We start from the raw sequence: 12,037 nt of genomic DNA, 5'->3' as shown, positions 1-12,037 counted from the left end.
TGGTCTGTTTAGCCCTTTAGTGGATATTTCAATGCAGCAAAAAAATAACGTAACACTAACAAAGTCTGCTTTCTACAGGGGCCGGTGTTTTTCTGCTCGCATCTGCTGAGAGCGAGCAGATCAGCTTTCTGTTCGACTGCATCGTCAGAGGCATCTCCCCCACCAGAGGCCCTTTTGGACTGCGGCCAGTTTTGCCAGGTCAGTGCCAGAGGTGTTTAAAGCTGCTTAGCTGGAAAGGACTAGAAAACCGACTACACGTTAAGAGAGGGACGGTTTAGAGGTACAGACTATTATTTAGAGAAAGCAGATGAAGCTCTATGCGATCCTTATTTGGATAATTACTAACCGTGCTGTTGCCAAGGGGTGTGGGCAAACACTTGAGTCAACACTGGCCATTTAGATTGTAGCAAACCCTGCTTGGCTCCCCTCCTGTGCCTCCAGGGATTTATCATAGCAGTTAGGTGCGCTGCCTTCCTGGAATCCAACCATTTTTGGCAGAATGAGTCAGAGGATTCCTCCATGAATGGATGTACTTTGATGTGACTAAATTATGACTGACAGCAGTTTTTTTTAACATAATTGGATAATCCTTTGAAGCAATTTATAATTTTAGTCAAATGCCCAAACCCCTGACTTAAGTGTACTGTGGTGAATGTAAAGCGTAGGGTCAGCTTAACATGGGTAAGAGAATAACTTCTGTACTTACTGTGATTATGGCAGCAAATTCAGTTGTAGTCTATGTATAGTTGAGGGTGAAGTGCTACTGTTGAGCGAGCTGGGGGATGGACGGGATCCAAATAGCCATTAGATATTTTTACTATTATTACAGCAGGGTTGTCTGGCAAGATTTCAATCTGTCATAGGTGTCCAGCACACTGGAGAAATGATGGAACTGAAATATAAACACCATAATCTTCATCTGTGGATATTTAATAAAGGAAGTTTTATAAGTTTTCTAAAGATTTAATAGGGTGAAATATTGCCGTACTTCCTCTGTAGGTTTGTCTGTTTAATGAGCACTGAACTCTGGCATGTCCACCCTCAGCTCTTCTCCTCTGCTTCTCTTGTGCCACACATTGTGAAAACTTGACAGTCTCTGTGCTAAAAAAGTTTATTTTCCACTGCTTAACTTGCTTGTGAAATATCAGCTTTGTTTACGTATTTTCAGTGCAGAACTGTAGTGATTAATGATTTTTAATTTGCCAAGAAAAATGCCAAACTTTATCTGGCTCCAGCTTCTCAGCTGTGAATATTTGCTGGTTTTCTTTGTCTTATGTGATAGGAAGCTTATAATAGTTGCATTTGGACTGTGACAAGCAATTTACAGACATCAGTGTGGGCTCTGGGAAACTTTTTTTTGGCTTGTTTCACAATTTTCTGCTGAAATGAATAATGAAAACAATAGTTGTTTAAGCTTGTTTCTCCACAACTTTCAGATTATCCAACTCACAAATTTAAAGCTGCTGTAATCAATGTTTTTATACTAAAGGACCATCCACACCAAGAATGGTAACTATAACAACAACTTTAAGTGCAAGGTTTTAAAAATTGTTTTAACTCAAGTGTAATGACAATGACAGAGGGGGACGATATCATTGAGATCACTTTCAGAGCGATGAGATGAATGATAGAAACACTGACAGCCAATCAAAATGCATCTGAATTCACAGAGCCATCAATCAGCTTAATTTTGGGGGACATTTTTCTACAAAATAATGTTGCAGGAGGTCTTACTTTCCAACTGCAGCTGACGTCTTTTATGTAAGCTAATCGACGGCAGAGTGAAAAACCCAAAGTTATTGCCCAACTCTGCAGTTTTAGCGGCTTTCCGATCTGCAATTTAATTGTTATGATTTGTTTTTGGCTGCATTAAGCAGTTTGTTTTCAGTGAAAAAGCTCTGATAAACCCACCGTACGCTATCTGTCCAGCTCCAAACAACAGAAAGGCAAAGTTAGCCACTAGCCTGTTAACATAGTCGAGCATTTAGCAGCTGAAGAGCCAGATATTCCCCTCACAAGCTGGTGGAGACCAAAAACAGAGCTAAAAAGATTATGTTCACTAGGTGGACACAAACATGACTCCATATAAATGTTTATTTTGCAAAAGGAGAATAATATGTCAATGTTGTGTATACAGTCTTGGATCTGTTGACCCCAAGTGGCCATAAAATTCAGTAATTGCAGGTTTACATTTAAAATAAACTCTTAACTTTAACTTTCCTATTTAGGTATCTTCAAACTGTCTCTATCGACCATATACTATCGAAAAAATAGAAATAGTAGAAATGTTCTCTCTTGCAAGCTGTTAAACATTATCGGCTCTCCTGCTCTCCACTTTAACACTTACAATTTTCCACACTATCAGTTTGAACATTTTTTTCTCACCTAGTACATAACTTAACAGGAAATGTGGAGCGGGCAGCTGTGGGGGCTTGTGGATATTCTGGATTTCACACATCTCGCCGCCCAATCACAGGTTGAGCTCATACTCCTATTATTGTGGTGCGTAGTAGAATAAATAGCAGGGAGGATGTCGGAGGGAGAGCAAGGGGTCAAAGTCACAGTTCACACAAGTAGAGCAGCCAAAGCCTCCTAATCACTCCGAGCATGTATGTAACTTCATCCACAGGATTCCAGTGCTGCCTCCCCCCTTCATTTCATACTCGCTCACCCTCCCCCTCCCCTCTTATTCCTATCTGCAGCATTTAATTGTGTCTCTCGTGCTCACTTGTGTTTCACCTCTCAGTTCTTGTCTTTGTCCCTGTCACTAAATTTCTCTGCCTCTACTGCCTCGATTGATTAATCGCTGTTTTGTCCGCAGGGTCAGTTATCCGTATGTCACCCTTGCGTGCCACACTGTTTCCACCTCTCTCTGCCTTTCACTGTACGGCTGTCTGTCTGTTTAGCCTCCAGGATACACTCGAGGGGCATTTTATACGAACGTTACTAGAACTAGAAAAATTGCAGATATAACAGGTGATCAGGCTGTCTAGTGTGTTGAGAATGAAGATTTCAATGGCTGTTTCAAGATAAAGTAAAAACATTTAGCTGAACAACTAGTTAGACTTACCTGGCTTTATATGTGTATGAAAAATCACTGTAGTGGGAGTAAACAAACAAGATTTTAACGTGTTTGTCTGGTTTTGTGTCTTTTGTCTCCTCCTGTTTCCAGTCTTTATGCTAAGCTAACTTGCTGCTGGTTGTTCGGGCTTCAAATAACGATTATTCTAAAGACCAATTAATCTGCCAATTATTTTTATGATTAATTGACAGTTTTTAAAATTATTTAAAAGGTGCAATATGTAAAAACTATGGTTTGAAACATTCAAAAAATAACTAAAATTATCAATAGAATGTGAATAAAAAAGAGTTTTGATGTAATGTCAAAGACGTCTATATATGGTGTTGCAGAGATGTCTACTGAAGTAAGCATGCTAACCAGCTGGCCCTAGCCTACCCTTTGTAATACCACTCTGAGTTCCCAATCTGAAACAGTAGCTACACAGCTAACTTAACTAACTGGCTAACGGCAGCCAATGTTAGCAGCATCTAGCAGTTTCTCTGGTGATATGTCAACAAATGGCCAATTCTTAAATATTATAATTTATAATATTTCCCCCTAATTGTGTATAGCATTTTTTGTTGTAATGCCACAAGTGCTGTTTAAGTGAGTTTATTTAGTTTTGATTCCTTATCTCATAACTGTAGATATGAGAAAAATGTAACAAGGACACATTTTCAAAGCCTGTTTTCTCTTCAAATTTAGGATTTTCTGGCTTCTGTGACTGTCTAAAGAGGAGGAGGCGTTAGTGCAGCTTAGCTGGGATGAGCAAGCCACAAAAATACAGCGTGTGACAGGCTGTGACACCTGTTAGTCAAGCAGATATTACCCAAGACGCTCCCTGTTTTGATCTGTCTGGCTGCGCTCCATTTGGTCGTGCTGGCGTGCCGCTTGTTACATATGCGACTTAGCGGAGTGCAGATGGCACATGAGGAGGCATGTATGATGTGAATCTCTATCAGCCGATAATCAAACAGCAGCAGGTAGTGGAGATGCTGTGGTAAATTTTAATTTCACTTCTTCACAGCTTGTAAGTGTTGGCAGAGGCTGTATTACCTTTTGATATTTGGATGCAGCCATGACGAGCCACGTGAAATATCCGTTTGTGTTGTTTTCACGATGGTGCTGGTTCACAAACAGCCTTTAATTTGTAAGGATTGTAATGCTGTAATTACAGCGGAGCAGAACTGCCATCTTTTGAAGAAAACTTCACATCTTTGTCATATTAAGGAGACATGTTTTCATCATGACAAAAACATTTGGTCATAATGAGAAAACAAGTATGTTAATGAGGACGTTTTGGCTGGATTTTACCAGTATTAAGAGGAGCAGTCCAGGTGAGCAGGCTCACATTTTTAACTGATAAATATCGCCATGAAACTTCCCCAGTTGATTACGTACATTAAGACAGTTATTTTTTGTATTAAACCACAGTACACTAATTAAAATGCACACATTCTCAGGCACTTTCAGAACAGAAGTTAAGTGTTCATGTCCAGAACAACATACCTGAAAAAAATAAAACCAAAACGTATTGCCCAAAATCTCTAAATGCTGTAGTGGAAGTTTGACTGTTACATCTATGATTCATTTTGTACAAACATTTCAAATCTTAGTTCGATTCTTTCTGGTTCTGATGGTGATTTGACCTCTAAACTCGTCAACAGTGGGCAGAATACATTTCCTGAAAATGTGAAGCTCTATCTGTTTGGATTCTTTGTTTTGTTGCGCATCTAGGGGAAGGGAAGGGAGAAATCTTTGCCTCCTCCTGTTTGTATGATGTGTGTCTTTTCACATAACAGTCGGACAAAGAGCTTTTGTCGTCTGGTTCGAGATATTCAAGGAGGGAAAATAGTTCATAATTGACATAAATGTCAAACGGAATAAAAAAGTTCAATGTTTGTGAAAATATTTTAAATCTCAGCTCTTTGTCTTTAGAGCTGCAAGTAAGGATTATTTTGATGATCAATCAATCTCTTCTCTCTTCTCTACGTCTTTAAATTGATTCTTTTGTCCAACCAATAGTCCAAAATTGAAAGACTTTTCATTTACAATTATAAATGACAAAGAAAAGCAGCAAATCCTCACATTTTAGCTTGAACAATGATTGAAACGATGAATAATTGGCCATTATTTTTCAATCGTCTAATTAATTAATGAAGTAATTGCTGCAGCTCTGTTTGTCTACAGACTGCAGGAGGTAGTTCAGCAAGTTCATCTATTTGGATTCTTCAGGTGCATTATTGTATAGCCACATTTTCAGCTGGGAATATGTGCCTCTTTAAAGTTTGTATGATGTGCATCAGGGTAAATACCACCAGCACCTACAGCTTTTTGTCTTCCAGGTGGCAAGGCAGGATTTAAAAGGGAAAGTCATATAATCAACATGTAACTATATGAGTTTGTCCCAGTCTTTCTTTTTTTAATTTAGGACACTGTAAGTGATACTTCACCACATTGCTGTTGCAGGCGCTAATGGATAAAGAAAAATAAAATCGATCCAGTGTTAGAGTTGACCTTGGACGGTCCAAGGTACATTAGATCCTTGAACAGCACCAAGAATCTTTAGCCACCAGCAGCAGAGTGCGTACCAACAGAGCCATGTGGCAGCGCTATTAATAAACCCTGTAGTGTTGCTCAAATACTGCAAGGTGTTCCCCTGTGTGACCCTTTTATCTGTGTTCGTACAAAGACCACATAATAGTACACAACGCTCCTGCCAACGTGTTTGTTAGTTTTCACTTGAGGCTGACATTTGATTTTAATGAAGACACAGAAAGATGAGCGAGACTCTCGTGGGGTGAATTGTCCCTTCTCGTTTCTCTGGAGTAACGGGATGTGTTTTCACAGCTGCGCCCGTGTCACCGCCATACAAAACGCTCAGCTGCATCACATCTGATCCCGTGTCTCAGTGACAGCAGCAGGACTCACTAAACTTACCTTGTCGTCACACATTAGTTTGATGACGGATGCTCTCTCCAACAGACCCCAGCGCCAGTCAGACGAGTTCGGAGGAGAGGCTGAACCACGAGGCCCAGGAGCTGGAGAAACGACTGAGCATGCTGTCTCACAGGAGCAGCACAGGTAGAGAGCCATGTTACCATGTTACTGAAACCAGAAAATGAGTTGGCATTTTTGCACTTCTGGTTCCCTCGTCTTAAAGTGACTGGGTTTTCTGTTCTAAAAAAAGTCTGTGGTTTACACAAGCATAAGAGATTTTCATCAAATAACGTAACTGTTGATTCAATTATTATTTAATTATTGTTATTAATTAAAGTCTTATCAATGTTGTCTTTCTGTGTAGCCTCATCCTCGTACTGCCCGTCTGCTGGGGGAGACGACCGCAGCATATCCGGTTCCTCCGACACGTCAGACACCAGCCAATCGGACAGCAGCATCGGCAGCCGGCTGGCTATTTGGAGCGAACAGGCCTCCAACCCACCTGAAAACATCGTCCACGCAGGCGCCAAAGTGGCGTTACAGAGCATCGAGAAGCTTTCCGTCAACCAGGGAGGCGGGACGCGACCTGCTGCCAAGCCCCCCCGGCAGCTCCAGGAGATAGGCCGGCAGAGCTCGTCTGACAGCGGCATCGCCACTGGCAGCCATTCCTCTTACTCTGGAAGTTTCTCCTCCTACACAGGCAGCCTGGACATCAACCCTGGGGAGGACTTTGGCTCTGTTTTCAGCTTGCCTCCCCACTTGGCTCAAGACCTGAGCCCTTGTACTTGCCCCACAGCCCCTGGACATGAGTACCAGGTACCCACATCACTTAGGTATGTCTATGACACCCCCAGGAATCTGTTACAGGAGGGAAGTGGGGGTGCCAACGACAATGAACCCTCCACCCCAACTAAGGACACTCCAGCCTCTTCAGGCCTCACAACAGACTCAACAAAGGAGGATAAAAGCTGCGCCGTGACCTGTGAGGGTCACTCAGAAACTACTGAAAGACAGTCAGGGGGTGAGCACGTACAGGGTCCCTCAGAGGAGAGTAAGAAAACCAAGGTGGTGCCCTCTAGTGAACACCCAGACTCATGTCACATCTGCAGCTCTGTCTCCAAAACCATCGTGACCATCTGCTCAGTTTGTGGTGGATTTAAGGTGAGTAGAGAAAAATCTTTCTGTGTCAGTTGTTGCAAAAAATAGTGGTGTATTTTTTAATTTTTTTATTAGCCATCTGTTTGCATCAAGACTTAGAAAAAACTCCCGTACAAATAGTCTCCTGAACGTGCTCTGTTGTGTAACTCTCTGTCATACAGTAGCAGCTTGTGTGAACAGGCCTTATCATCACTCTATCATCTGTTCCGCGGCACGCTGTCAGGATGACCTTTGTGGTATCGTGCAGGCGGTGACGGTGATGCCGCTCTACGCTCAGTGTCAAAACAGCAAACAGTCTCGTGGCCCATCTGTCTAACAAGTTAGCATTTTAGCAGCCAAGCGAGGTCGACGCTGTCATTGTATCCAGCAGATCTAGACCTTGTTAGTCACTTGAAGCTTTTCTCTTTGCAGACCTCTACCTCCTATTTCTTACTTGATACTTGCTTAAGGAAGTGTTGTCCTTTTTTATGAGAAGTAAAAGTAAACTCCAAGCTTTTGTTTTGTAAAAAAATAAGATCTGAGGTGTTGCTCTCAGTATGAACTTTGAGCTGTCTCCTAGGTGATATTGCTTTTTTTTCTTGGCTCGGCAATCATGCTGATGGTGCTGACGGCCATTTCAGAATTTGATTCCTCTTGGATTGATGACTATCTTCATTATCGATTCATTATTTTCTAAATCTTTGCTTCCTAAAATGTTTGAAGATAGTTATACATGTCCATCACAATTTAGCAATGGCCTAGTTTACATATTTAACTCACTTGTTTGAGTTTAACATAACGAGGTTGAGGAAGATGAGGTGTAAAGCAATTCGAAGCCTGTTAGATTTTTCAGATAATCAGAATTTGTTTTTCGTCTTTTTTATTGTATGACTGCCGATGAAATAAATGAATGAAAATGTGCTCTGGTGCAGTTCGCAGTTCAGTGTCAACATCAACTGATCTACTACTGCTGCAGGGTTGATTCACCTGGGAGCAAATCCTAATTGTATACATTCACATTGTGCACAGCAGCCAGATGTCAGCTGGTGTAAGTGGTTTTTTTTTGCCAGTGTAAAAGAGGTAAAAGTTACATTCTGTTGATAGTTTTTCTAATTTGAGATTAAGATTTTAATTTTCACAGCAAATGTATATGTTTCCAAATAACAGTTATCAGTCTCCTTGATTATTAATAATCCTGTCAGTATCGCTTTAAAAAAAACATTTGTCAATCCCTAAAGAAAATGAGTAAATATTCACATTTATGAAACCAAATCATATTTGGTGTTTTGCTTCAAAATGACCTGAATATCAAAATAGTTGCCAACTAATTTGCTTCCCTTGGTTGTTGTTGCTGGAAGTAAAGACAGACATGTTGGATTTGAGGAGAAATCAGTTTTTAGTCTTTGATTTGTTGCTTGGCTGTGATATGTTGTTATTTCATGTATTTGTGGTGTGAGAGCGCCACTGTTTTAAGGCTGAGCCTGAGCTATGATTTAGATTTCCTTCTCATCTGAACATCCATGTGCAAACTCAGTAAAAGCTTCTTTGTCCGTGATGGTCACTTTTATTGAATACACTAAACATATAGCTCCACCTGCTGGTAGTGCATTTATTTAAGAATACACGTTTGATTATCTAAATAAAATGTTCTGTTTCTCTTTGTTTCTCTTTAGTCGCTCCTCAGAGAACTAAATTAAACATGAGAGTTATTGGCCAGAAGCTGGTGGATCAGACATGAGCAGTGTGGGAGGGCATTTCTCACCCTCAGCGTGAGCAACACAATCCACCCCTGTAGTGTTTATTGGCTCACAGTTAGAGGGCTAGTTCAAAAGAAAACAATAAACCATAACTTGAATCCTACAACAAATGTAATTTCACACTTTTGACATTATTTACATTAATTATGATCATTTATCAGAATTAATTGTACTATAAAACATACTGAGGGGGAGTGTGGTTAATAAAACTACAAGAAAAAGTGTGGAGCGTGCTCTCTGTGATGGATGTAGTCATCTGACAGCTATGGACGTGACATTCACAGCCTTGACACCTCACAGAAACTAAACAGTCCACTGTGGTGAGCTTTCAAAAGGAGAAGGCTGGTGATATTGTATATCATATTGTATAACCGTCAACATATCCTACAAAAGAAGGCCAGAAACAACAAAGCATTGGTTTGCTAACAAGTTTTATCTGTGTAGCCAAAACCTGTTATATCTCATTCTTCGGTGCCACTAAAGCTCCATTGTTGTCCAAAAACTACTAAAAATGAACCATGCGGCTGCACTGGGTGATGTGTTCCCTTTAGCCTTTATGAAAATACTTTAAAATACAATTCAATTGCAGCAAACAGGTCAGACAAAGTTTGTAAATTAGCTTTAGCTAACGCGAGCTGTGGAGTGTAGTCACTCCAGCCTGTCCTTTCAAATTTTACATCTTAGTTTTTCATTTTTCTTTGGGGAATTACACGTTCTGTCGGCATAATAATTCTTAAAATTCAAAACAGACGTCTAAAAGTGAGATTCTCAATTTTGACCAAATATGTATGTACTGCATTTTGTCCTTGTAGGGCACTATAGATCACATAACTACCGTCTAATTAAGCCAGTGCGCATTAAAAATGTTAATTATGCATTTTTTTTCTGTTTTGTCTCACAGGGGACACCGTACATCCCTGCAAGTGGATCAGTGATACCTGCCATACCAGGTAAGTGTAATCACTTCAAGTACTGCATGCGTTGATTCCTGCATCTTTGAACAGAGTTGATGCATGTTTGAGAAAAAGCATTCACTGTTTGCTGGAGAAGCCAGAGCTGACTGACCTGATTCAGAACAGCGTTGAAGGGTGTCTTTGCCTCCAGAACATCATATTTTCAATCCAGCAGATCAAAGCGTTGACAAATCACCACGCACACCCAGCGCCAGTGAATATTATATTGCAGTGAAGGAAATTCTGGAGAAATCCTGTGCCTCCCCTGGCTCTGTGAGGACGAGTGAGGATTCACCGCTACCAAAGAAAGGAAGAGAGAAATTAGCCAGTCTCTTAGCTGATCTGTTAGGCTTTCCAAGTGCAGACAGGCAGCCAGAGGCAAAGGCTAACAGACTGAACTTGTATGAGTCAATGAGGCCAAGATTTGGAAATGAGCTCAAATCTGCACCAACCTGTGTGCCACCGACACAAGATTCACAACAAGACAGAAGAGCTGTCATTTATGAAAACTGTTTCAAGTGTCAGGGAGAGCGCTGCCACCCACTGCCACGGATCACACCTCCTGAAATGTACCGCAACAGGAACATTTCCACCTTAAGAACCTTTCCAACCGCGCTGCCCTTGGAGAGAAGCCGAGAACACGAAGTTGCTGCTAATGAGGAGCTGCTCCATCAAGCTCGCAGTGATGGATCACAGCATGTGGACGGCCATTGTCAGCATGAAGAGATGAATTGTCGGACGGCGACCAGCGAAGGTAAGAGGCCCTCTTCAAAGCTTCTGCAATTCCTCTGGTGTCCTTTTCCTCCTCAGTGCTTTGAAATTGATCTTCTCTTTGCTTCTGTTCTGTTGTTCTCTTTATCATCAATAAAAACACACTTTCCTCCTGGCTTCTGTTTTTTTTTAAATCAACTCCCTTGTTTTCTCTCTGCACTTTGTGATGTTTTCTTTTGTTGTATTGCTTTTACAACTAAACTTTTTGAGTGCTGTGAAGAGTAGAGGGGGATTACTGTGAGAGTTATAAAATCAAAATGGATTTGCAGGCTCTAATAGAGACTGTTTGTGCCAAAACAAAATTGAAGGAATCCTTATCAGAAATGTTTACCAAACAAAAAAAATGACAATTGGGCAGATCTATCTCTCTTTTTAATTCTCAGACATTTATCTACCTTAAAAATCCTCTACTAGTCGGGCTATAATAGTGTTAATGCTGATGTGTTGGTCAGGCTCCAAAATAAAACCTTTCTACATTAAGAAACTGAAGGTATCAGTGATAAGTGTTGAGATTTTAATTAAATGACGCTTAATTGTCTGCTGCATGTGAAGACTTTTAACCAGCATGCAGGTTGTGATTAGTACTGCTCTTCTTTCCCCATGTGAGTTAATAGTTTGTGATATAGTGAGATGATCTGCTGTTATTTGTTCCCATCACTGGATCTGCCGGAAATCTTGCATTTATTCCCAAGACGGCACCTTGTCTGCTTTGATTCACAAAGTGGATTAAAAAGGCACAGTGTGGGATTATTTTCCTCCCTGGCAAAAAAAAAAATAAGAAATGCAGTTTAGTTTCTTATTTTTAAAACACACTATATTTTTCTCTCCTACCAGACAAAAGGCTTAATAGTAAAGAGGAAAGACGCAGAGCTGATCCTGCTTATGAGATCATGGAGAGTCGGGCGCCTGAGAGGAACTCGGAGGTAGGCCAATCCAAAACTCTCTAATCCGCTTTATGATATCAACCGCTCACACATTTTGACTGTGTAACTCATTGTGCTCAGAGTTCAGCTAAATATTTTTTGCGGGAAAATGTCTGATATCGTGGGAATACCTATTGATTGGAATTATAATGATTAACCGCTTAGGGGTTAGTTTTTAAAGGAGGCTGAAGTAATATCTGAAATCATCATGTCAGAATGTGTTGCATCAGTTTTTCTTGGCTACTCTAGTCGAATAGTTTAAGCTTAACAAGCTGTGACTTGATTTACGCGTACATTGCGCTTCAAAATGCAATGCAAGCATGATTGAGAAACGCGTCTGCCTGTCTGTATCAGTCCCCACATGTTAAGGGTGAAAGGTATGGATAATTTGTTTGACAAACTTTAGCAAAATAAATGATGAAAAAACACATAACGAATATGACTGGTTGCACATACAGGGGATCCTCGTTCATATTTTCCTTCTTATTTGGTTAA

General features: G+C 40.6%; 1 protein-coding gene across 2 annotated transcripts in view; it reads left to right on the top strand.

The window, feature by feature from the left end:
- LOC141003212 (protein Dok-7-like) overlaps positions 1-12,037 on the top strand; it is a 34,919-nt gene that overhangs the window by 10,585 nt on the left and 12,297 nt on the right. The window contains exons 5-10 of one of the 2 annotated variants that reach the window (XM_073474501.1): positions 79-198; positions 6,047-6,145; positions 6,366-7,162; positions 9,797-9,845; positions 10,024-10,602; positions 11,454-11,542. In XM_073474501.1, the coding sequence (XP_073330602.1) occupies positions 79-198; positions 6,047-6,145; positions 6,366-7,162; positions 9,797-9,845; positions 10,024-10,602; positions 11,454-11,542 (1,733 nt within the window). Of the gene's footprint in view, positions 1-78; positions 199-6,046; positions 6,146-6,365; positions 7,163-9,796; positions 9,846-10,020; positions 10,603-11,453; positions 11,543-12,037 lie in introns of both variants that reach the window. The other variant, XM_073474500.1, reaches the window with a different exon arrangement.

The sequence above is a fragment of the Pagrus major genome, chromosome 10 (genome assembly GCF_040436345.1).
Source record: "Pagrus major chromosome 10, Pma_NU_1.0".
Taxonomy (NCBI): domain Eukaryota; kingdom Metazoa; phylum Chordata; class Actinopteri; order Spariformes; family Sparidae; genus Pagrus; species Pagrus major.
The sequence above is the reverse complement of the archived record's forward strand: the minus strand, read 5'-3'. Positions and strand labels throughout refer to the sequence as shown.